Source organism: Lynx rufus, unplaced genomic scaffold (assembly GCF_022079265.1).
Source record: "Lynx rufus isolate CCGP_SWC_20201006 ecotype Redwood Valley unplaced genomic scaffold, mLynRuf1.p SCAF_6, whole genome shotgun sequence".
NCBI lineage: Eukaryota > Metazoa > Chordata > Mammalia > Carnivora > Felidae > Lynx > Lynx rufus.
This window is the reverse complement of record NW_025814878.1, coordinates 22,951,392-22,978,446: the sequence shown is the minus strand read 5'-3', so window position 1 is coordinate 22,978,446 and position 27,055 is coordinate 22,951,392. Positions and strand designations below refer to the sequence as shown.

Below are 27,055 nucleotides of genomic sequence, written 5' to 3'. Positions count from 1 at the left end.
TCCTATTTTTATACAAGTTCATCAGTTAACAACATGTATCGAGTGTGTACTCGGTAGAGAGCCTCATGTTAGGCTCTGTGGGAAGTTATACCCTGAGCAAAAAGATGAGATCTTCCATTTGCCTTTCGTTACATTAAAAAGATTCCTTCTCTTAGTGACTATTCATTACTAGAGGACTAAAGCCTTTCTATGAGTTTCCTCAGCGTCTCTGCCACGAGCCCAGATTCAGGCTGGGAAGATGACACCTGACGAAGAGGTCCCTTTTGTCTACCCATAGCTGTCTCCAGGTCTGAGGTGGGAGGAGCCACAGGCCTCTTCAGGAGCCAGTGCTAGTATTCCCATACATTTGGGGCTCCACTGTCTGTCCTGATGCCAGGATGGAGCATAAGTCCCATGGCCTTATTCAGATTCAGGAAACGGCCGAGAGAGCTGATCCGGGAGGGAGTCCACGCAGATGCACCTGCTGTGAGATATGATCTCTAGCATTCTAGACCCTCCTCTCAAGATTCACCTATCTCCTTCTGCCCCTACACATTTTTTCTTTGTCCTCAGGGCACTTTTTGGCCTTTCTCTTCTACCCCTTTCCATGCAAACAAATACTGGACTCTTCCATTGTCTAACGACACTGTTGCCTGTCTTGAGTCATCTATTCTCTCTTTGCTCCTACCACCTACCTTCAGATTAAGTCTTAAGGAGGAAACTTTTGAACGAAGACAATTTTCAACAAGAAATACTGAATTCCCAGTTCTAGGTGATTTTTAAATTCTAGATAGTGTCTGGTTTCGCCTGGTAGAGAGGAGATCCATTGGGTCTTCTGAAACAAATTCTGTCAAGCATAGAGGCTAGCCAGTGGTCCTGAAACTCCCGTAGGCACAGGAAAACTGGCCATTCTGTATTTTGTCTGGCAATCCTGCACCGGAATTGATGGCTAAGCTCAGTGTCTTTCTGACTCCCTGGATCTAGCATATACTTGGATTCAGTAGGTCTGAGGTAGGACCAGGGCTCTGTACATTAAAACATCATAGAAATCGTGGATCAAAAATATTTCCGTAAGATCTTCCTTCTAAAAGGTGGAACTCACACCCTTCCCTTGAGTGTAAGTTGAACCTAGTGACTTGCTTCTAATGAATAGAAGATGACCGAAATTGTGACTTCTGTGTGTAGGACTTCTGAGACTAGGCACAAAAGGTGTGGCTTCCTCGTGATGCTCTCTCTCAGATTGTGCTCTCTGGGGAAAGCCAGGAAGTCCAGCGGATGGACTGTAAGGATATCAAGTAACCCAGGTTCATGTGTCATGAAATGGAGCTCAGCCATGTGTATGCACCACCTGCCAACAACCCAGCTAAGCTGCTTCCAAACTCCTGATCCAAGAATCTGTGTGACATGACATAGTAACTGCTGTTATAAGCTGCATGGTTTTAGCAAAATTTGTTACACAGCAATAGATAACGAATACAAACGATCCTGATGCAGGTGGTCCGAACACCACATTCTGTGAAACACTGGATTCAGCCAATAAAAGGAGTCATAAACTCTACCTGAATTAATATACTATGGCTCCAAAAATAGGATTTTGATTGGATGATTCTTTGTATGTAAAACAAAATCACACTTAGGAAAAGTTCGCAAAATTAACCTCAATAAAATTTCCAAGTCCCCAGTAAGAGCAAGCAACCCACACTCCATCACAAGTCAGCTGAATCTTACCAGGAGCAGCCTCTGGTTCGACAGGTGTCCCCTCTTCAACTGTGGCTTCTTCCACCTTCACTAAAGGTGCTCTGCCCTTAAGTGATGGCTCACTGGCAACTTTCTGGGGTTCCTTCTCGGGTTCTTTTCTCTCAGATTCCACTCTGACTTCTCTCTTGACAGGGCGGATGTTGCCAGGGGATGGGGGCCGGACCTGGGAAGGGGTAGCTTTGACTGATCCGGGAGGCAAGGAGGAGGCTGGTCTGGGTGTGCCAGGCAGATGAGGAAAGGACTTGGATGGAAGCCTGGGTGACAAACAGTGGCAAGAGAACGGGAGACATCAGAGTAGGCTTTCCCGAACCTTCCTTTCCTCACACTTCTACCCCATGATAGTACTAGAACACCAATAAGGAAAAGAAACGAAGATATTTAGCTGCGTGTATTTGCTTTTTATGTAGCAAACACAAAAATATTCACTCTAGACTCTTTCCTGTTTTCTTTTTCTTTTCCTCCAAGGAAAAAATATTATTCCTGACGTCAATGCCAAACAGCGTGGAAAGAATAGTTTCCTTTCAGAGAACAGAGGCTACAAATTCTTCAACATGGAACAACCCAGCCAGCTTCTTAAATTTCGCTTACCAAAGTCGGGAGGGCCCTGGTGATCTTACTTTGGGATGAGATGGAGACAGAGCCCTCCGAATGCCACACATGGGTTGGAACGGGAGGTTTTCTCTCTCTCTGTCTCTTTTATAGCCCTAAGTTCAGAGAAACACAATAATTAGATTTTGCTATAGGAGTGGGACAATCCCATTCACAGTATTCAATAGTGGAGCCACAACCCATTGAGTGACTTCTTGGAAATTTTCCAACTTTTGTCATTTATACCCATTCCACTCCCACAAAAAGCCCTTGTTAGCTTAACACTGAATATTGTCAACTGAATTAACACAATCTGACACTAATAATAAAGCTCTGGATGTCTGATCTGGAGTTATAGTTGTTTAAAAAAATACACACTTATACTCTTAGAAACCACCTATATATACTTTGTGCCTAAAATCAGCTGGGGCAAAATCTCTCACTGTCTGGTTCAAACCACACAAATGTCAAAATTAACATCACTTCCATTCCCTTCTCCCCCCTCTTTTAATTCTTTAGCATTTTTTTTCTTTTTTTTTCCACCTTGGAACATGGACATAACTGCAGTCCTTTTTTTTTTTTTTAAATAATACCTGTCTGCTACATCAGACATTAATATATTTTCCCCTTTATACTGATACTACATAAATAAGTCCTTTCTCACCTAATGTCCTCTTGCTCTTGAAGGAAAAGTTATGTTCCAGGTGAAGAATTCTAGCTATTTTTAATCTTCTTTAAGGATAAAATTGAAATGGCAGAGTGGGTCAAAACATCATCCCTTTTCTAGCTGCATCCTATAAATTCAGCCAGAGAGTGATACCTTTTCTAACTCGAAATGAGCAAAGGGAAACCCAGAGTGTTCCGATAATGTATAGTCAGCCAAGACAAAAAGACCAAAACAAAACAAAACAAAACAACAAAAAAGCACAGAGCAAGAAAGACTAATTCTAAGTATCTGAAACTTGCCAACAATGTTCTGGCCTGGGAATGGATACTCACTGGATACACCTGTGCAAGCACCTGTCAGTCCTTAACTTTGTTAGGATCCTTGCAGGAAAGCAGACTGTGAGAGCCCAAGGAAAGGGACAGAACTTTATCTTATCTAGCTGCAGGGCCAAGAAGCTGGTAGTGTACCTTCTCTTCTTTCTGCCCGGTACAAGCATCAAGTCCCCTCTTCCTTCCTTTCCCACGTTTGTTTCCCTTCAGTGTCCCTTCTAATTGCTCCTCTCCACTTTCCTTAGAAGCATTCTAGTTGCTTGACTGGGCTGTAGGTGGGGGAAAAACATGAGTATCAAATAATACTCAATGTCTTCCTGGGATTTCTAAATAAAACAAATGAAGACTGGGGCAGGAAAAAGTTTTACAAGATGTGTGCCAGCTCTATATCACTTGTGGCTGCACGACCATCCTTTGCCCCCATTTCTGGTCCCAGAAGGTGGGAGGTGAGGGCTCAGAGAGCAGCTGTAGTCCTTGGGCACAAAAGTGTCAGCCAGCACATGGGACCCTTCTGGAAGGGATAGAGGGTGGCAATTATGCCTTGGGAATATCAGTGCCAGAGTGGAAGGCCTGGGGCTCGTCCCAAGAGAAGCTGGGGTTATGCACCTCAAGTAGCTTTTTCCTTTTTCTGGAAACATTTTAATGTGGTTGAAGTCAAATTAAGGAGAGATCTGAATGGGAAAATAAGTCTGGAAGTGTAGCTCGTGATGCGGGGGATACACGGATGAATTTCATCATCTGGGTCTTAAGACAGGCATTGAGGGAATGAACCTACAAAGATCTGTATAATCCTTCTTTTTGCATGAAAAAAAAAGTCTTCTTTTTTTAAAGTGGCATTGAATCAATTCTTTCTTTCCTAAAACTGACCACCTTAAAGGGGTAGGGGAAACAGGGAAAGAGCAGTTTAGAAAAATGCCCCATACTTAAGATAACATCCTCTCAGGCAGGTAGATGCTTTTACTCTCTTAGTTCTTTTAGATGTCTTTTCATTGGTCTGGCACCCAATCACCTATTTGGGGACCACACGTGTAAAGGCATTCCTTATCCTCGTCCTGATCTGAGTTAGTAGCCAACGGTCTATACAATAATCTTCCCTGTTAATAATTTCCACAAGGCTACACTAAGGTGGAAGGCACAGCAAGGTGCCCATGTCAATGGTGCTGGCAAGTTTCCCAGCAGGACAAAGACTTTCATTTTCCAATTAGAGTTAGGTTTAGAATACAAATAACTTTCAAGAGAGATAATACAGACAAATACTCCAAAGCAGACTGAAGTCCAATAGAACTTTCTGTGATGACTGAAGTAATCAACATCCATGCTGTCCAATATACTAGCCACGTTTGGCTATTTGAATTTCGGTCTAAATTAACTAAAATTAAATAAAATTGAAAATAAAATTATGAAAACAGTTCTATTTGTAACAGCATCAAAAAGAATTAAATACTTAGGAATAAACTTAACCAAGAAGGCAGAAGACTTGTACACTGCAAAACAAAAGAAATGAAAGAAGACAAAATGGGAAGACAGTCTATGTTCACAGACTAGATAGAAGACAGACTTATTGTTAAAATGTCAACACTGCCCGAAAGCAACTACAGAGTCAATGCAATCCCTATCAAAATCCAATGTTGTTTTTGCAGAAATAGAAAAATTAATCCTAAATTCATATGGAACCTCAAGGTACCCTGAGTAGATAAGACATTCTTGAAAAGGAGAACAAAGTCGGAGGTCTTGTACTTTTGATTTCAAAACATAATCAAAACAGTGCGGTACTGGCATAAAGATAAGCATACGGACCAATGAAATAGCCCAGAAATAAATCCTTGTGTATATGGTCAGAGAATCCTTGATAAGGGTGCCAAGACCACTCAGTGGGGAAAAGATAGTCCCTTCAACAAACGGTGTTGAGAAAACTGGGTATCTACATGCAAAAGAATGTAGTTGGACTCTACCTCACACCATATACAAAAACTAACTCCAAATGGATTAAAGACCTAAATGTAAAACTTAAAATTATAAAATTCCTGCAAGAAAGTTGAGGAAGCTTCGTGACATTGTTTTTGGTAATGATTTCTTGGATATGGTACCAAAAGGCCACAAAAGCAAAAAGAGACAAATGGGACAACATCAAACTTAAAAACTCCTGTGCATCAAAGGATACATACAATCAACAGAGTAATAAGGTAACCTACAGAAAGAGAAATATTTGCAAATCATATATCTGAAAAGAGATTAATATCCAGAACATGTAATATCCAGAATATGTAAATATCCTACAACTCAACAAAAAAAAAAATAAAGATTAAACAAATTAAAGAATAAGAATAAAAGATGAGCAAAGGACTTAAGTAGATATTTCTCCAAAAAAAGATATGTGAATGGTCAACAAGCACATAGAAAGATGCTCAGTATCACTGATTGTTAGGGAAATGCAAATCAAAACCACAGTGAGATAGCACCTCACACCATTATGATTTTCACAAGAAAATAACAAGTGTTGGTGAAGATGTGGAAGAACCGGAACCCGTCTATATTGTTGGGGGAACGTAAGTTAAATGGGGCATTGCTATGGAAAACAATATGGCAGTAGGGCAAAATATTAGAAACAGAATGACCACAAAATCCAGCAATCCCACTTCTGGGTATATATCCAGAACAACTGGAGGCAGGGTCTTGAAAGAGATCTGTTACCCACATATATAGCTGTGCTATTCATAGTAGTCAAGAGGCAGAAGCAACTCAAATGTCCATCAGCAGATGAATGGATTAGCAAAATGTGGTGTATATGCGTGTGTTGGTGTATATGCATACATACATACAATGCAGTTTTATTAGCCTTAAGGACAGAAATCCTGTCACATGCTACAACATGGATGGACATTATGCAAAGTGAAATAAAACCAGTCACAAAAAGATAAATACTATATGATTCCATTCGTGTGAGGTATCTACACTAGTCAAATTCAAAGAAACAGAAACTGAAATGGTGGGTTACCAGGGATTGGGAGAGGAGAAAATGGGGAGTTGTTCCTTAGTGGGCATAGTTTCAGTTTTTCAAGATTTAATAAGTTCTGAAAAATATACGTAATATTACTGAAATGTACACTTAGAAACGGTTAAGACAGTAGATTTTGTTATATGTATTTTTTTTTTACTGTAATTAAACATTTTTAAAAAGGAAATTGAATTTGGGGCGCCTGGGTGGCGCAGTCGGTTGAGCGTCCGACTTCAGCCAGGTCACAATCTCGCGGTCCGTGAGTTCGAGCTCCGCGTCAGGCTCTGAGCTGATGGCTCGGAGCCTGGAGCCTGTTTCCGATTCTGTGTCTCCCTCTCTCTCTGCCCCTCCCCCGTTCATGCTCTCTCTCTGTCACAAAAATAAATAAACGCTGAAAAAAAAAAATTAAAAAAAAAATAAATAAAAAAAAAAGGAAATTAAATTTAAAATTCTTTGTCATTCTCACTAGCCACTTTTCAAGTGCTTCCATGACCAACTGCTGCTGGTTGCTCAAATGAATTCCACAGTGCAGCTCTGGGGCAAAAGTGACTTGTGAGTCACTTTCCGGAAATAGGTATTTGCCTAAACATTTGGTCGTAAAGAGATGAAAAGACAACCAGTAAGTCAAATATAGAAAGAGGAAGGCGTTAAAAAAAAATAAAAAATGGGTGAGAAAGTAGAGTTTCTGGATCATGTGATGACAAATCCCTCTCATTTAATCTGTTGGCCAAGGGTCAGCTCTCATCCTCCCCTCCTGGTGTATTATGTTGTGTTTTTATCCGCAGCAAGGTATTTTTCCTTTGGTAAGTACTTTTCCCTCTCCAATAAGTACTCAACCTTTGGGGGCCAAGCTGTTCACCCCAACTATTGCTTTTTATCCACAGCTAGGCACTCTGAAGCACCAATGCGCTAAGGATGAAAAACTACCCAGACATCAAAGGTAGTTTCACCTTTAGCTTGTAGGGCTGGAAGTCTGACTCAATCATGAATTAAACACTGATTCCTGAAAGCCTGGGGCTTGAAAGAAAACAGCCCGTAGGCAAAGCCATTGAGCTCTCACAAGCCTCAAATTATCCTCAAACAGCTATACAAAATCCTTTTAAGTGTCCATCAGCTTTATAAATCTGAACTGCTCTGAAGTTAAGATTTTAAAAAAATCGTTCAGCCTTTCATTAAACAGGTCATGGTATTACTATGGGAGAGAGGCAACGAGGTCTTCCGGTTGACTGGGGAGTCCTTCAAGACTACAGTACAAACACTGAAGACCACACAACAATGTCTGCTCCTTTCAACGGATACTAAATAGCACAGAGTTTGAGGAAGAAAGATGCATGGAGACAAACGAGTTACCTCATTGCATTTATGGCATGAAATTAATTAGAGGTGAACATTAAGGTCAGCTCAGCCACCTTGCCAGTAATGCCAAGTACAAATTATATTCTTCACTTGCAAAACAAGAGTCTGTAACACAGCCCAGTGGCCTTTCAAGGATTAGTTACTTAGCAAATCACTAGTGTCTTCAAAATACTTTTGTCACTGTATTTTCAGATCTGGGCCTTGACAGGGAGGGATGAGCTAGGCAGACAAAAATTCTTTATTTTGCTTTTTGGTGAAGCACACTGAGAGTTCAGCCAGCTTCTGGATATGGGGGCTTAATAACACGCAGAGGCAGGGGCCCAGGCCCTTTGACCTCCGTCAAAGGGTTTCTTACTTTCAGGAATGTCAAAATGTCCTGGCATTGCACTGGTTTGCATGGAGGCACCCGTGTGCTACTATGGCCACTCGCACAAACTTAGACAGAGAATGGTTTTCATCTTCAAGTTCACGTTTTTAGGGGGAACAAAACTCCCAAGTGGAGAGAAAGCGTGGGGACACCACTGCCCAGGGGTGGGCACCTCCCACTCCAACACCCACACCGCACCTCAGGGTGGTGTCCACTCCGCACAGACATGCCTGGCTGTTCCCAACGGCTACTCACCACTGTGCCATGAACAGTCCTCCTTCGCGCAGAGCCCTCTGGCGGTGTTACCAAGAATTTGGGTCGATCCGTCAGATTTCTAGAGTGTGCAGCTTTGTAGGGCATGATGTTGATGGGGCTGCAAGATGCTGAACGAGGACAAATGGGGATAACTAGGGTGCAGGTGATTGTTTTACACACAAGAGTGCCAGAGGAGCAGGTGAAGGAAAGCCAAAAGCAGGTTCAGGAAAAGGAGCAAAGCAGAGGTAGAAAGAAAAGTAGGGAGAAGATGTTATTACCTAAAGGTGTCCAGAGCCTTCATATTCAACTCTCCTGACAGTCCTATCAGTTTACAGTGTGTCCAAAGAGAAGCCATGTCCAAGTGAAAAATCTAGACTGTATAAGCTATTTGGCTATTTAGACACCGATTAAAGACACAGATGTAATCTCATATAGAAAGCAATGGCCTTATCTTCCTATGAAATAACGGTTCTGCTAAAATGCTACAATAGTGACAGATAACTTTTATATAAGGACTGTTTACAATTAGATTTTTCCCAATTAGCTTTAAGATGGAACAAAAGGTGGAAAGACAGGAAACAAGCAAGCAGGCAAGCAAGAGACATTCCAGCTATTTCCAGGGTGAAGTTCAACAGCCGGTGGAAAGAATTTTTATAATGTTAAGTGACCAAGTCTTACCAGGAGTTAAGACTGGTCACAAAGATAACTAATAATTCCCAGAAACAAATTTTGTAAATGTGTTGTCTATTTAAAGGCAAATCAGATGCATAGCTGATGGGTTTTCCCAAAAGCCAAGGCATTTGATGGTGTATAACAAGCAATAGAATTTATGCAGAAGTGGGATGTAATCATTTAAAATGATGAATAGAACATAAACATGTTAGAATTGCCAAAAATAAAGTTGAGTCATGAATAGCTTTTACAGTTTTACTCAGGTTGATAAAGGTTTTGAAAATCACATAGTTTCTGACCATTCACATTCACAGGGACACTGTCATGAATCACATGATTCTGAGGAACAACGGGTTTAAGGAAATTCATAGAACACTACATAGGTATCCAAAGTGTGGGTACTAAGGTTCCAAGGTTCATTTTCAGATCTCACTGAGAAATCCTGTTCTCCAGCAAAAGAGTAAGACAAACATGACTTCTGAGGAGAATACTAGGTGTTTGGATGATGTTATAAAATGACTTTACCCACTTAAAGCCATTGTAGCAAACCTTTAAAAAGACCATTATTTCAGCTATGTATAATAGTATTAATAAATTAAGAACTCAAAAGTTGGGAATTTTGGAATTATAGAGACAAGAAATACTTGTTACTTATCTACAGACAGAAAGTTGATCAGATGGCTTATCTATTCATGTGCTCTGTCATTAAATGATTTGTAGTATCTTCTGGTTATCACTGAATGGTCAAGGCTGGGAATAAACTAGACACTGCATTCTCTTTTCCAATCCTCTGAAAACAGAACTCTATTTCTTCAGGATAAACTAAAACACTTTGCAACCACCCCCCTCCCCTGTTGTCCTTAAAAGAATATGTTTATCTTACCTGGGACTGACATAAAGCTTGGCTTCAGACCTTAATGATGAAGGAAGATGCCTTTATTGTGAGAAAGGAGAACCTTGTCTCATTTGGCTTGTTGTGATCACAGGGAAAACTGAACATAACCATTCGGTCAAGTCCCACAAAAAAGCATTTGCATTTCCCAGACAAGGAAGAGTTAATTAATGCCAAAACTCTTCCAAGCCAATCAAACGCATTTAAAGAATAACATCCTGGCACAGAGCACCTCGGTGAGATTACGGACCAGGAGAGGCACATACTGCCCGGGGGGCACGGCCAGAGGTCATTTACCTCGCTCAAAGATCAAGAAACCCTAGACAACAGCCCTGTTGAGGCCAGGGGTCTGACAGGAAAAAAGCAGCACAGAAATATGATATCATTTTCCTCCAGTGGAAAATAACTTCGGGGGGTATCTATTTTCCAGTGGAAAATAACTTCAGGGGGCATTTCCTGAGATGATCACAGGTGTAAGCCAAGCTCATCATGCCTCTCTGTTCATTCTTTATTCTAGCAGTGAGGTAATACTGAGCAAAGGGAGAAAATACCCTCAAATCTACCTAGTGTAGCTTGTACAGAATTCCTCAAATTTAATTGTTCAAGGAACATCGCCTGGCTAAAATAAACACTGCAAATTCTAAGAATATTATGTTTCATGGAATTCATTGTTCCGAACAGCAACCACTGAAAATCCTGAAACCTTTAAATCAATTAATTGTCTTAAAAAAAAAAAAATGTATCTTGCCCTTCCGAAGAGTAAGGGCAATAATATATAGCTGTTATTTTTATTTTCCAAGAGTGCCCTCTGTATCCCAAAGTAGTCTCAATAAACACAAAAATTCTTGTCTGGAGTGTCTACCAGAAAGTCTTCCATGGTATCTCTACTTCCTCTTACTTTTGGTAACAAGTGTGCATTAATCTTGTTTATTCAAGAGTTTCTAAATGAGCTGTATGAAAAGGTGCAGAGAAAAGATAATGCAGTACAAGTGGTTAGAGTGCAGCAGAGAGAATTGAAAAATTACCAGATAGAAACATGATAACATTTATCGAGCACCACTATGTGTAGGTACTACTCTAAATGTTTTATATGTATCAACTCATTTCATCCTGAGCTCTAATAATCACAGGTATTTTCCGTGTATTTTTAAAAAATGGGCATGGTGAAGTCAACCCAGACCAGTGGCCACAAATAAGAGGTAGGAGACTTCCAAATTTCAAGTGCTCTCATTGCCTGTTCTGGGAGTTTGCAATCCCCAAACATTCTAGGAGAAAGGGTGGCTGTCTTCATCTGCCACGTAACCCTGGCTCTGATGTAGGTCATCCTCTCGCCAATGGCAATGGGATATATGATGAACCTAAGGCACGGCGGTAAAATGGAAAGAAAGAATAGTTGAGGAGAGCAGGTGGCAAAATGAAAGCGATGGATAAAGTGTTTTTGACAAGAGAAACACAAGCGATGTTTATATACATAATTTCAAATGGGAAAAAAATTTAAAGACAACAGTTTTGGGTCATTAAATATAGGCCGTATCAATTCAACTAACAGGTAACGATGATCTAAGGAATGTGTTAATAAGACCAGCAACTCAACTGAAGGTCTATGCATTGCTTCACACTAAAGTAAATCACAGAAATGTATCAAAATTTGTGGAAAAGGAGAATGGGAAAGTGGCAAAGAACAGCCAGTTAGCAGGTAAAAAGCACCCTGACTGAGTGTAACAATGAAGAAGGAAGGTGGGAAGGGGGGTGGTGGAAAATGAGGAAATGGCATTGGACAACACTGGAGGGGGAGCGAGAGAATTGACACAAGTTAGTGGTGACAGAAACTGCAAAGACAGACACTTTTTCAGCTGTGAGGCAGGCAGTTAGCATGAAGCTACATACAGTGTGGAGATTCCAAAGCATGAGAGCCCTAAACTATTTAGATCCTATGAAACAGGAATGAAAGCAATTTTAAAGGTTCCCCAATTAGCTGGACATACGGAAAAACTTTCATGACTTGCGTAGAAGCATGACACTCATAGGCAGAAAATAAACGATCTTGAAATAAGCTGTACATTTTGCTCCAGAAAAAAATCTCAGATGTGACGTGACAGCTGACAGGACAGTTCTTTTGCAGAAAACACAGAACACTGTGGTCCAGCTAATTGGACACACACTGCACACAGAGCATTACTCCAGGGCGCCGAGGACGGAGGTTGGATAAGCATGTTTAAGACCCAATCACCAATTAGAATTCTAAGTGGCTCTGGCAGAAGTCACTTATAATCTGTGCACTTGGTTTCCACACGCAGGTGGTAGGAATGTCTACTTGATTTTTGACCGCCTCCTGGCGGGTACTGTGAGAATTAGGGTTGCTATCAGCTCACTGGGGCGCCATGGATGGAAAAAAAAATCATAAAACCACCAAGAATTATTTGTAAAGAGGGTTAATGATCACAAAGAGACTTGCGGAGGCAAAATATTTTTAAAGGGAACTTTATGAAGAGGCTGTGTAATTCCCTAAGTGCCAAAGACAAGGGCTGGTAGACGGGTTATGGAGACCTACCAACTGTGCCCACAGATATTTGGGAAAAACCAAACCGGCTCACTATGAAAGAGATGTTGCCAAAAGCCAAATACGTATCTTTCTTTGCAACGAGATATCGGCTCTCTACTAACTTCTCATTAAACTAATTGGCTTATTTGGGCATGCTTTGCATTTCAAAAACGTAGAGGAGTTATAACTAATTACAATAACCAGTGTTTGGCACGTTCTCCATATTTTCAAAGTATGCAACAAATGAGAACACTATAATTAGCCTTCCCAACAACTCTTAGACATTTGGGAGGGTACTAATTCCTAGATTACATAGAAAGACTGGCACAGGGAGGGGAAGTAGCTCGCCCACAGCCACATCATGAAACTCTCGCTTCAATTGACTTGGGCTCTGATTTTATTCCTCAGTCAATATATTAGTATTAAATTATGTCTACTTCTGATTATGTGCTCAGATGCAGGGGCAGAAAGAACGGTGGGAAAGGGATAGGTCTTTCTGGTGATGTCACAAACACACAGAAGCATCTGAAGCCATCTCATCACAAGGAGGGACACCCTTGGTTTGCCTGGCATCTGGGGTCCAGGTAAGATGCTTAGGTGGATGCTAAGGAGGGAACAATACCAGGGCTGCGAAACCAACACCGGCAGACATTTTCAAAGCCACTGCACCCAAGGAGAGAGAAGCAAACACACTGGGAAAGACGGAGACGTGATTATGATGAATACTGGAGGCTCAGATGTGCTTCCGAAAGAGGACTTGACCTCACCAAGAAAGTTGCACCTCGAACAGTTTTACCTGGGTCTCCAGACAAGGCAGCCGCGCTTTTGCTTCTGGCCAGGAACGCATGTGTGGGCGTCAGCAGTCTGTTAACAACGCTGCTCTCCCATGGGCTGAGCTGCAGGCGGCGAGCTAAACGTCACCACATAAGCAAGATGTTAGAGGAATTCTTTCCAGGGGCAGGAGAGTGCACAAGAACATCATACGTATGGCTTCCACGTGCCAGGCCTTGGAGAGACGAGGCTCTCCAGGGAGGACAGTCGGCAGAGAGACCGGGAGACAGGAACTCTGCCCAAAGGAGGAGCTATTCCATAATGCTGCCTTTCTTCAAGATGTTAGTGTTATGGATGCAGAGTTTGCTAACCACCCTCCTTTAGGAACGAACAAGTAACAAACAAAACAGAAATAGCATGTCGACCATGGGTTTGGGATGTAGTCGTACCTATCGGCCCTCATCAGGATGGGCAGTGGGCTGAAGGCACACACGTCAACCCAAGGGCTTCCTAAGTACCCTGAACAATCAACTCCAACAGAGGCTTTGGCAGCTAATGAAAGACTGCATTTCTGTATCAATAAAGACAGAAAGGGTCTCCATGACATTCTGCCAGATGTCATGAACTGCGGCTTCGGCACTTGGGAGAAATGAAACATAATAAAATGAAAGAGGACCCAGGCAAAGTTCTGTGTGGGATTTCCTTTTGACTTTTCCATTCAGCAAGCCAGGTTCTTTCAGGTCCCTGTTTGGCAACAACATAAACATTTTGGCAGAGAATGAGGGTAAACCTGAAGCAAGATAAAATTAAACAGAAAAGCCAAAAGCCAATATAAGCTCAATGTTGGAAATTACCAGTGGGTGTGGGAAGGCTCCAGAAAATAAATTTAGAAGAACGCAATGAAATATAGTCTCAAATTGTACTGGGGCTTGGTTGGCAAGACCATTGTCAGGATATACGTGCTAATCATAAATTAACTATTTTGCTTATATTGTTAGCTTTGAGTGGTGGCCCATGAAAATATAGAAGCTACTTTCCAAAAATATCAGGAAAGAAGCTGGCAAAATCCTGCAAATATCACTGAAGTGATCATCTGTCTCTATTTTAGAATACACTCCAAGTCACTTACAAAAATCTTTAAAACTGTCTAAACCTGACAAGGCCACTTCTGTTTGGTACCATAAACAGCAGGTGTACATCCTGTTGTCTCTGGAGTGACTTTTTTTTTTTAACAACCTTTTATATGTTGAATTTTCAAGAAATGGCATCTAAATTCTAGAAAATTAGTTTTAGTTAAACAGAAGTTATCTGATGTTAAATGTTGTTATAAAAAATATCTTCTCCTACTTGAAAGGAATTACCAACCTCCAAAAAGCATCTTAAGTTCCTGACTTTATTTTTAAAAAGAAGCTATTTTGATCAAGGCTATGGTGAATTTAAGAATTAGTGAATTGTTTATTAGATTTTGTTATTAGGAGAGTCTTCATAGTTAAATTGAATCTTATCTGATAGACACAAATAAAAGGATAATATAGATGTTATATGTTGTATACGTACAATTACACATATAATATAGAAATAGCTACAAAGTAGAACACATAAGGGAATAAGTGCTGTTACATACTATACTACGGCAGTGTGCATGTGGGCATCAGTCACAGAATTTAAAGCAAACTAAAAGTGGAATACATTCACAGAATAAAACCACTGGGAAAGGTGATGAGGATACATGAAAATCTTCAAAAGAACTATATTTTCAAGTAGATGAGGAAGGGAAGAGAAGAATGCTTCCTTTCCCTGATAAACTCTGTAGGAGGGCTGGCTTAGAATTGCAGAGATGGTTTATCATTGAAAAGACAGCTCTTTTCTTTCCCCCTGGATTAAGAAGTTCATTAACTTTATTTCTGTGAGACTTTAAAGCATCAACCAAAGAATTTGCCTCAAAGGAAGATTAAAAACCTTCTCTGACTTGTGTTTAAAGCAAATCTGAAGAAATTTGTTTTATAGCTCTGACACCGTGAATGAAAGCTTTTGCCAGAAGAAACATGTTTCCCCTTCCTCTGCATTCATTACTATGCCCTGAACAAGATAGAGATAGATGTCTTCCATAAGACGACTTTTTAATAAAGGTTAAGATAGGAGTTAGTTTATTGTTTATTGTTTTTTTTTTTTTTCACCTAGCAGGGCCTGATTTTAAGATGAAGGAAGAGATACTAATTCTTGTGAAACAACTCTATAGTATCGATCCTACTTAAGCACTTAAAAAGGAGATATTGACAATTCCTATTATAGACCACGTGGACCAGGGGAGGCACATGAACATTAGAGGTATTTGCACTGCCACCTTCTTCCATAAGCAGGAAATCATTGTTCAGTTTGAGACGAGTGTCATGCAAAAATCAGGCAAGTGTTGCCACATCCTGATATTTCATTAGAAGTAGGAAACCTAAACGTTACTTGATATATTCCATTTTTAGGATGATGGCAATGGATTCAACTTAAAGAACAAAACACCCTACTCCAGTCAAACAGAAGATGCCTGTGGGCAGAATTCAGCTTCAGGTCTACCACCATGCCCTGCGATCTAGATTCTAAGGAAAAATGTATGGACTAATTCTAATCAAACAGTAGGCAACTTCATTTCTTGCTTTTTTGAAACTCCCTATTCTTTCTTGAGGGGGGAAAAAAACTGGTTAAGTAGGTAGCTTAAGAATATGAAGAAACACATTTTTAATGCAAAAATCTCCAGTGGCAAAAATCCCTCTATTGCAGCAATTAAAAAAGATCTTTGGTAATTAGAGGTTTCCTTTAACTCAGGTCATTTTATCAGTCTATATGACATGATATTCAAGTGTGATAATAAAAATATTTAAAAACAGGTAGGGCACAGGCACAGAGCTAATGGATGCCATGCATTAGCTCTGGAGGACCTGGGGAAGCACCGCTTGAGGAAGTGGATATTTACACCAAATGGTATGGAAACATTTCAGTCTTTTTAATAACCAGTGGAGCGTTCCAGCTGAACCCTGATAGCACCAGAACCTCAATTTAATATCAGCCTTAAGCCCTGTGCTATAGGGTTGAGAAAGCTCAGACAATCTAGTAATGGTATATTCCCTTTACCGGATTTGTCTGTAAAAGCTTCTAATTTAATAATTTGATAAGAATGCTTCCTAACTTGGTAATAAAGCATAACACCAACTTTTAAAAATAGCAGAAAAGCAAATTAATGAAATTACTGAAATTTTAAATTAAAAAAGTTCAAATTCAGAAGAATTTCTATTCTCATTAAAAGGCCTAGGCTCCTCACTGCCCTGAGGATTTGTCTAACTTAAAAAAAGAAAAAAAAATTGTTTCGTGGACCATATGGAAGTTCCTGGATGAACTGAATCCTCCTTCCTGGCCAACCTTGACCTTGCCTATTAGACCCAGGAACTGGGTCACAATTCTTCTGACAAGGGGCCAGAGAAGCAGAATCCCCAAATTTAGTGCTTTCCCTCTGATTCTGTTAAGTTCAGCTTAGGATTCAATTTGATGGGCCCCGTGCGTGATTCAAGGGGGTTTCTTGGCCCTCGCTATGAACTGGCTATTGAACTTTCCCTGATCCTTAACCTCACCTAAAAAAGCACACATACAGTTAGAGTCGATCTAAGGAAGGGCACCACCCATGGGGGTAAGAACAGAGGATGCAGGGGCGCCTGGGTGGCTCGGTTAAGGGTCCGACTTTGGCTCAGGTCATGATCTCGCGGTTTGTGAGTTCAAGCCCCGCGCAGGGCTCTGTGCCGATGGCTCAGAGCCTGGAGCCTGCTTCGGGTTCTGTGTCTCCCCATCTCTCTGCCCATTCCCCACTCACTCCGCTCCCCAAAAATAAATAAAATTAGTAAACATTAAAAAAAAAAAAAAGAATATCCAATCAGGGGCACCTGGGTGGCTCAGTTGGTTAAGCGTCCGACTTTGGCTCAGGTCATGATCTCACAGGTCGTGAACTCAAGCCCTGCCATCAGGCTCTCTGCTGTCAGCATAGAGCTTGCTTCGGATCCTCTGTTCCCCTTTCTCTCTGCCCCTCCCCTGCACGTATGCTTGCTCTCTCTCTCTCTCAAAAATAAACAAACATTAAAAAAAATTTAAAAAAAGCATATCCAATTAGATACTATCACGCAGAATCTATAAAACATCTTGCTAGTTGAAAGATCATTGTCATCCCACAGAAGTGTGGTAGGATGTACTGTTTGGTTTATCGCTCATCTACCCCAATTTCAGCTGTGAAACTGTAGGAGGCAGTAAGCAAGGTTTGACATCAAAGCACTGTAAAATCCCAATTGCAGTTTGTCTTAGACATGGGTTGACACATTAAAGTGCTGAGTAAGTGACCAAATCCAAAGAAAAGATGAGTAGACAATTGTAAGAACAGCATTCACATGCTATATTTTATACTAAGGGGATGGGTTTGAAAATAAGGCCTATTTATGAAAGGAGTTTTAGTTCATAATACTTTTCTCTAACATCTAAAAGGCCCCTAATTTGACTACATGTCTAATATCAATGATTTAGTTAATCATCATCATTTACTAGTTATCATTTAGTTAATAGTTGAGCAAATTAGTTAAAAAAAAAGAGGAATGGTGCAGGTTAAAAGGCAAGAATAGGAAGTTACTCAAACATTTACTGCTTTAAGAGAGTAGTTATTAGTTATAAAATAACAACAGGTATAATATTGTACATTACAATGACACAACTTTTACACAATACAAAATATATGAATACTCATACACACAGAACATGCACACATTGCATTCTTTTTAAAGACTGAACGTTTCCCAGTTTCTTAATAAAACATTCAAAAATAACCACGATTTTGTTACTTTTAAAGAGTATATGTTTTCATATTGCACAACAATTCTTTGGTTTTCTAATTTAAAATCTTAGTTCTGTAAAACCGAAGCTGATCTTAAAAACTTGATTTTTTCCTTCTATGACATATAAATATGCAAAATAAAACTTTAATTTCATAAATAACTCAAAATTCATGTACTGTAAATCCATGGGACGAATAAAACTCAAAATTCAAATAAAACATTAATTGGAGGGATACGATTATTAAATGTTTTAGGAAACTTCAATGAGGATATATTCTTGAAGTCAGGCCAAATCCCTTAAGAGCAAAATGAATGGACACCAAAAACCAATCACACACACACAAGAAATGCAGTAAGGTTTTGTTAAATGAGAACTCAAACAGTAAAATGAAATCTACCAACATGAATCATTTAAGAAGATTTTTTAGAAAGTCAAAGCTTGGAATTCCCAAAGTACAGATGAAAAGTCAAAGACAGTATGATTGAAGTAAAGTAAGTGTTCGTAACAAAGATTATTTGCATGTTGGTGGATAAGTGGGTGATTTCTGGAGCTGTAAACTCATTTACTAAAAAGTTGAGAAGCACCGCTTTCATCACTGCTAAATGCAACCATTCAGCCAAGTTCTAACATGAGCAAGGTTCTTGTCGCAAGGGAAATGCTGCTCAGCCGCTTACTGCTTTTTTATTCTGAAGTTTTGTTCTTCCTATTTAAGAAACGTAGGGAAAGCAACTTCAGATGCTGATTTTTAGCTGTAAACATCCAGAAAAAAAAAAGAAGCATTAAGTAAATAACAGAACACTTTTTTTTTTGTTTTGTTTTCCTTTTGACTGTACCTCTATCTGGAGAATTTAGTAAAGTTGCAGATGAAGAGGAGAGCCGCTTGCTAATGACGGGATCGACATGTTTCGAAAGATTCATGGTGGAAACTGACCGCCTGTCTGGATCTAAAACAAATGGAGATAATGCTAATTGACAGCCAGCATGCAGGATTGCAATTTCCTAGTTCACTGATGGAAGGAAAAACTAGGATTGGATGCTTTCAGCTCTATCACTAGATCTTACATAACAGCACAGTTTTCTAAGTGGATGTCTTAAAGGTAACTTAAAGGCCAGAAATAAAATTATTTTTCTCATAGGATAAAATAAACGTTTAGCACACCAGTTTGTCAGCCAGGAAAATTCAGGCATATTGCTATAGTACAACAGACAGATGAGGATCAAAGGCAGGCCAGTGGAGGGGAACTAAACTAATGGAGGCAGACTGGAAAACAAAGAGAGGATTGTAAAAGTGGATGCCCTCATAATTTTCCCAAGTAGGAACAAGGGGGTAGTAAGAGGGCTGGTAAAACAGAATGTAAACACTAGAAAAAAAAGAGGAGGGGCGCCTGGGTGGCGCAGTCGGTTAAGCGTCCGACTTCAGCCAGGTCACGATCTCGCGGTCCATGAGTTCGAGCCCCACGTCAGGCTCTGGGCTGATGGCTCAGAGCCTGGAGCCTGTTTCCGATTCCATGTCTCCCTCTATCTCTGCCCCTCCCCCGTTGATGCTCTGTCTCTCTCTGTCCCAAAAATAAACAAACGTTGAAAAAAAAAATTAAAAAAAAAAAAAGAGGAATACCAGGTTCTATGCATTTGCTGATACCTCTGCTTGTAGAGTTACTTTACCTAGGGTGTTAATGTTCGTTACAGAAAAACAGATTAAAAAGAAAGAAAGGGGCGCCTGGGTGGTTCAGTCAGTTAAGCACCTGACTCTTGATTGCAGCTCAGGTCATGATCTCATGGTTCATGCGATCGAGCCCCACATCAGGCTCTGTGCTGACACTGTGGAGCGTGCATGGGATTCTCTCCCTCCCTCTCTCTCTGCCCTTCCCCCACTCTCTCTCTCTGACAAAATAAATAAACTTTAAAAAGAAAAAGAAATACTCTGGGTATGGAAAGGATGGCTGCTACAGCATTTCTTTTTAAAAAGTCTATGAATAACCACACCTCTATGCCCATTACACAGAGTCTAGTGCAGTTTACAAATGTAGAATCAGTCCACAAACTTGCCCAACAAAACTGACAGCAATATATAAAGAAAATTAGCATTCTTTCTCTTTAACTTTATTAGTGATACTGTTCATCCTTCAGGTCAGTAATTTTAGAGTAATTCTTAAAGGTCAAGTCAGAAAAGAATAATAGCCATATAAAATAGGCTGTTAGTTTGTTGTCTGTTGGACAACAGTTTGTTGTCTGTTGTTTGTTGTCTGCGGAACAAAATTATAACCATGCTCATTAGAATAAATCACATTCCCTGAATAAAAGTGCACAGAACAAAAGTCTAAAATGTCATTGTATTTATTTAGGAGGGCAAGTAGGTGTTCTGACTTGTGATAGCCAAAGGTAGAAAAGGTGTTGCCATATTTTGTTTTATTTTTCTATTGTTAGCTTCTTCTAAAACTAAAAACAAACAAAAATATTCTTTAGGTAGATGCCTTTAAAACCCAGTTCTCACGGGTCTAACACTGGTAGTCAGAACTTTACAGTAAACTTCTCTCCACAGAATAATCATTTTGGCCATTGTTTATAATGTACGGATAAACAAGGCTTCCCCCAACATCAGACATTCCTATCTCTACTGGGACACATTGGTATGGTTGAAGCAACTTCATTATAAAACAAACAAACCCAAACATTGTTTCTGTGACGTAAATTTACACTTAACTGATAGGCTCTTAGGGCAATCCTGAAGATTTAGGATAAAATATCAAAAGGAACATCTAAATGATAAAATGTAAGATCCAGGGGTATAAGGAACGATCAAAGTCATTTCTAGGTGGATCAAGCAATTCATTTTCTGATATTGTTTTATGTGTTAAGCTTTAGTTGAGGGACAGTGTGCCTAATTGGAGGCCTACTCTGCATGGTTAAAATAATGGAGGGGTCACATGTATTGATTGTATTACTTAATCTAATGAGAATTATATTACTTAATACAATAAAAATTTCTCATCGTTTCTTTTTCTCCCTGAACAAAATACAAATTCACGGAAGGATTTATTAAGAATCAGTTTTGGGGTGCCTGGGTGACTTAGTCGGTTAATCATCTGACTCGATTTCGGCTCAGGTCAGGATCTCACGGTTTGTGAGTTCGAGCCCCATGCTGGGCTCTGTGCTGACGGCATGGAGCCTGCTTGGGATGCCCTCTCTTCTTTCTCTCTCTGCCCCTCTCCACTTGTGCTGTCTCTGTCTCTCTTAAAATAAATAAATAAATAAATAAATAAATAAATAAATAAATACTTAAAAAAAAAAAAGAATCCGTTAAAAAAATTTACAAACCAGCGCTAGTCGATGTGTGAGCAGTAAGGCAACACACTGATTTACTATAGATTAAATTTAATTTCTAGGATCTGGTTTTTGATCAGCAAACACTGACTGAGTGCCCATCCTGAGTGAGGCATTGTTGTATGTGAGTAAGACCAGGTCACTGCTCTTAACATCACAGCAGATCATTCTGACCTTTGAGAATTTTGGCAAATTCCAGTTATTTTCAAACTTCTCTGTTTAGCACAGCAGCAATTTTCTCTGATTCACAGCCCTTATAAAAATGGATTTTATGCAAGAGCTAACAAATACAACATTAGTTTCTCTTGCTCTGGGTGGCAGAAATGAAGGTCATATATTAAACTCTGAGTGTGGAAGCAAGAATTAAAGGCAAGTGACTGTATTTCCCCTTAAAAATATTTGAAAATCTGTAACAGAGTGTACTTCTGCTGGACACAAGTAAAACATGAAGCCAAGTAAAGGAAAAATAAGGTCATAAAAATATATACTATGACAGCTTTTCTGTATGGAACGTTTATGTAAAACTGCCCTTAGGATAAAATATCACACATGAATGATCCTTATGATTACAGATTTGACACATGCCCACCCTGTACCACTGGGTCATTAAGAGCCAAGGAAAAAAAAGTGCTTTTAAGTATGGTTTAATGCCACAGGAAAGCCGTGATAATTTGCTTTCAGAATTTTTAAAACAAAGAGGTTCTAGAAGATACACTGAATGTTAGGAATAAAAGAAGAGAGTAAGCAAAAATCCATTGTTATTTAGGCTAAAACTAACAGTGGAAACAGCAGTACTGACAGGGGTGTGGGGTGGGGGGCACACCAACTGGATGTACTTTGATTCCAGGTAATCCATTAACTAAAAAACACTTTTTTAAAGATTTTATCCAAAACGGTCACTTAAAGAGAAAGTAAACACATCGCATGTAATGACATTATTTCAACACCTTCAAGTCACCTGAGTTCTACCATCATCACACTTAAGAAACACTGTGCCATGCCCAGATCTAGGTCTATGCAATGGGGTATTAGGCATGCATTATGACTAAGGTGGCGACGGCTCAGCTAGCGATGAACTGGCCCTGGGTCAGAGGTGCTAGCTACAGGTCAGGCAACCGGCAACCACGGGGATGTCTGTACCAGATTTTCTAGTACCACCAAGAGTTGTGAAGTGGTGGTCCAGGCCTGCTAAATCGAGAAAGGTGAATGATGATGCAACAAAACCACCTGGGGACAGAATGTAAGACAATGATTTTTCAAAGTAAAAAAAAAAAAAAAAAAAAAAAAAGTTATTAGACTCACACAGATGGAAAAAAACTGACGCACTATATAAAATTCAAGGTTCATTGAATTTACAGTACAAAAATAAAGCCTTTCACTATGTCCAAATTTCAGTATGATTTTATGTCTATTCAAGAACAAGGGAATAATAGCTGAGGCATTCACTGGTTCTGGTTTCAGAACCTGCACTTTCTCCCGCGGAGCATTAAAACTGCACACACTCTAAGGTCTGAATACACAAGTTCATAGTATCGATTTTGATCAGTCAATACTGCTAGGATTCTTCCAGAGAGGAAGACAAAACTGGTGAATTTATTCCATAAACCTGACAACTTAATGTAAAGGATTACTTAAAATAATGCAGAGTGGAAACTGCACGTTTACTTAGAAACATTGCATAGATTTCTATCTCTTCAAGGAACTATGTAACCAAAGAGAAAAGCAGCCTGTGTTATGGGAGAGAGAGAATCTTATCTTACCTCCATCACCCTCTTATCCTCAAACAGCTAGGATCATCATTTCATTATAGTTGAATTATTTCAGCAGGATTTTTGTTTTGGAAACACAGACTTAGAGAAAAAGAAGCAACTGTCCTTTTACTGTCCAGGAAGAAAGGAGTGATTTTGAAGGCGATCACTGTTTGTTTACCTGCACTGTGGATGCTGGGGCTCCCATGGAGAGAGCCTCCCCATGACCAGCGGTTATGCTTCTGTCTTGGCTTCTGGCTCCTTTCCATTGTACGCCGTACAACAGCTTCATGGCGTTCCTCAAATGAAGCAGAGGAGTGGAAGATTAGATTCAACCTGGTTGCTTGAGGCTTCTTCAACTTAAGGCAGAATGGAGGAAGGCACCACTGAAATCTTTACCTTAGTACTCCTACTTCCTAACTTTGACGCCTTATCTTAGGGTGGGAGGAGTTACCAACTTGGGATGGTTACTGAAATCATCAGGTCCCAGGTGATAAAGCGTCTCAATACTTTCATATGGGCGAACTGAACATAAATAAGTTATAGCTCGAAGACCAGACACCTGGGCTTTTAAAGTTTCTAGGGAAGTAACTGCAACAATCACGCCATTTGGGACCTGCCTTCCATACCCCAACCTCCCTAGAAGCTGTGACTATCTATAAAACTGATTCCTTAATTCTGCTATGCACCCCAGCACCTTAATGGAAGGTTTCATAGTAAATGTGTTGCATTTCTGAAACAGACAAATCTCCTGTGTACTTCCCGGGGCGGCGTCTTACTTTGTCTTCCTCCAGTCTCTGCCTCCGCTTTTCCTCCACAGCAGCCCTCCTCCGCTCCTCCTTCAGCCTCTGCTCTTCCAGCTTCTTCTTCCGCTCTTCCAGGTGCTTTTCATAGTGCTGCCGGGCTCGCTCTTCCCTTTCTAACCAGATGATTTCTCTCGCAGCTTCAGGAGAAAAACAAGGGAAATATAGGCTGGTTTAAAACTTAAACAGGCAGGACTGTACAAACAGCCCACAGGAACAGGTAGGAGTTCTTTGGTTTTGTCTTTACCAAGCCTGGCCTTTGCTTTCCTCACATTTTCAGGAAAAAGTACCACTGTTAATTTATAGCATAATTTAGTATGCTGACAATGAGGTCCAAGAAGAAGATGCACTGAATTCTACTTTTTGGGAATCCCCTACAGTCCTGTAGTTTGGTATATTATTACAACAGAGTAATGCATACATCACATGCTCTGGTCTCAATTCTGACTACTGACAAAACCAATGGCACCATCCATCTCTCTCTCTCTCTCTCTCTCTGAAAAAATGGGATCATCCTCCAGATCAAAAGCCTGTGACTACATTTGTTTCAACAAAGCACTGGTTCTCTGAAAACATTAAAAGAATTTGGGACAAAATCCCCAGAATCGATGGTTGATAAAAGACACATTAAATGCCTCATGGATTTATCACACTGAGTCACCTAAGTGACGTGAGGGACTAAGTAAGCAGATCTGGTGTCTGAGACGCTCACGCTGTGGTTAGATAAGACTTACTATCACAGCCTGAATGAAAATAAACAATTCAAAAAATATTGTTCAGTGATGGAATGCTTCTTTTCTCCTTTACATATCCATGTTCCTACCTTCCTCATTTTAGGGGAACACATAGCCAACAAAACTTTTTTTTTTTTTTTAGTATGATGCTTCCTTGAGCTGTGATAAACCTATCTTTAATATGATCTATTAACACAGTAGGTAAAAGAGTCCAAACAAAATTTAGAGCATAAACCCTGAGGATACTGAATGGCATATAAGTTAAAATGTTATTTAAAAAAATTTTTTTTAACATTTATTTATTTTTGAGACAGAGAGACAGCATGAACAGGGGAGGGTCAGAGAAAGAGGGAGACACAGAATCTGAAACAGGCTCCAGGCTCTGAGTTGTCAGCACAGAGTCCAACGCGGGGCTCAAACTCACGAGCTGTGAGATCATGACCTGAGCTGAAGTTAGACGCTCAACCGACTGAGCCACCCAGGTGCCCCTACACTTCACATTTTGATAGATACTCTCACACTGTCCTCTGTGGAAGTCACACCAATTTATACTCCCACAGGCAATGGGTAAGGGTCTCAGGCAGAAAAAAGAAATAGCTTTATACCTTGAAGCCTGGATACAGGCAGTAAGACCCATCTATTTCTTAACTCTTGGCTTTCAAACTATATAGTCTTTGACTTTTATACCCCATGTTGAGGAAAACTTCAGATTCTTTGAGGATATTTATGAATGTCATCTTGTCTTTTCCTATAAGATGTCCCAGAAGCCAAAAGACAAAACAAGAAAAAATGCTTATGAAATATTAAGAAAATATTTTTTTTTTATTTTAAATTTTTTTTTTTCAACGTTTATTTATTTTTGGGACAGAGAGAGACAGAGCATGAACGGGGGAGGGGCAGAGAGACAGGGAGACACAGAATCGGAAACAGGCTCCAGGCTCCGAGCCATCAGCCCAGAGCCTGACGCGGGGCTCGAACTCACGGACCGCGAGATCGTGACCTGGCTGAAGTCGGACGCTTAACCGACTGCGCCACCCAGGTGCCCCTAAGAAAATATTTTTTAAAACGGGTAAGATATATTTGTAAAATAAGAATTTATCAATTCACAGGTAATTTTCCTTAAGTCATGTTTTTCATCAGGCTATTTTCTCGCTCATGAGTATTTGTGGTTATTTTCTCACTTAACTGAAACTCCACTGATTTCTAAAGTCCTACCTAAACTTGGCCTTAATATCCTTATGTGGCCTTATTCTGCATTGCTTTCCAGAAGAGCCTCTTACTTCTAATTAGTCCTGTTTCCTTCTTGCACCTCCCAAATAACCCATGCTTCTTGCATCTCTTTGCTTCCATCTCTTTCCCTGTTGAGAAAGCTGCCATCATTGTTAATTCCAACAGATCCGTCCTTTAAGGCAGGGGTCTTACAATGTATTTCAGGATCACCTCTGGAAGGGGGTACGTGTGTATGTGTGTGTTGGGGGGATAGTAGTTAAAATGCAAATTCCTGGGCTCCAACCCTCATATTCATATTTATTAATTCTAGGATGGGGCCCAGAAAACTGCCTCCCAAGAGATTCTAGGTGGTCCCAAGTGGTCTACTGATGGCATTTGGAGGAACACTGCCCTCAAGGTCTTCTGCAGGAGCTTCAGCTCTTCTGGGGGGTGGGGGGTGTCAATGCTGCTCTTACAACATCTACCACAAACTTCGGCATTTCTTCTATTCTGATTTCTAGGTAGCAAAGGTTTTCTCTGCTTTCCCCCCTTCCCCTCATTCACCATAGTGCTTTTCACAACTTGAACATATCTAAAAGTCTTAATAATTACTTCCTGATTCACTGGGCACTACTTCCTGATTCATTCACCCATAACTGTGTGGTCTTGGGCAAGTTACTTAATCTCCCAATGCCTCACTTTTGTCAGGGTAAACTGTGGCTAAATATAGGACCTTCCCCATGGGTTTCCTGTAAGGAGTAAAAGAAGAACTACACTTAACATAGTTTTAGGGTATGTTATTATTAAACATTATTAAGCATTCAACAAATATTAGCGATTATTGCCAAATCTGTCGTCGTCATCATCATCATCATCATCATCACTATGATTTCAATTCAGAAAATCAAAGGTAGTGCTTAAGGTTGTGCTATAAATCACTAGAGGGCTAGAGGTTATAAAAAGTAATTAATTTTACCTGAAATAATCTTTTTAAGGAATAATATTTCCTTATCCATTGAGCTCTAATTGAGTTCTACTTCTATTTTCTAGCAGGAAGTGGAGATCCTATTACCTTGCCTTTAAACAGTTACAAAGAGAACGGGGCAAACGATGGTGAAAGAGCAAACGACACTTTTGTATTATTGTAGACTCTGTTGGTGAGCGTTAGCAATATTACCAAGTACAGATCATGTATCTTTTACACTGAAGGAC

General features: G+C 40.1%; 1 protein-coding gene across 1 annotated transcript in view; it reads right to left on the bottom strand.

Annotated features, from left to right (window-relative positions):
* MAP7 (microtubule associated protein 7) overlaps nucleotides 1-27,055 on the bottom strand; it is a 151,536-nt gene that overhangs the window by 17,618 nt on the left and 106,863 nt on the right. Inside the window, exons 4-11 of the mRNA XM_047102962.1 lie at nucleotides 23,877-24,040; nucleotides 23,279-23,396; nucleotides 22,490-22,576; nucleotides 18,862-18,972; nucleotides 13,197-13,310; nucleotides 8,295-8,422; nucleotides 2,326-2,441; nucleotides 1,708-1,991 (exon numbers count right to left, since the gene is read on the bottom strand). Of these exons, the coding sequence (XP_046958918.1) occupies nucleotides 1,708-1,991; nucleotides 2,326-2,441; nucleotides 8,295-8,422; nucleotides 13,197-13,310; nucleotides 18,862-18,972; nucleotides 22,490-22,576; nucleotides 23,279-23,396; nucleotides 23,877-24,040 (1,122 nt within the window). The remainder of the gene's footprint in view (nucleotides 1-1,707; nucleotides 1,992-2,325; nucleotides 2,442-8,294; nucleotides 8,423-13,196; nucleotides 13,311-18,861; nucleotides 18,973-22,489; nucleotides 22,577-23,278; nucleotides 23,397-23,876; nucleotides 24,041-27,055) is intronic.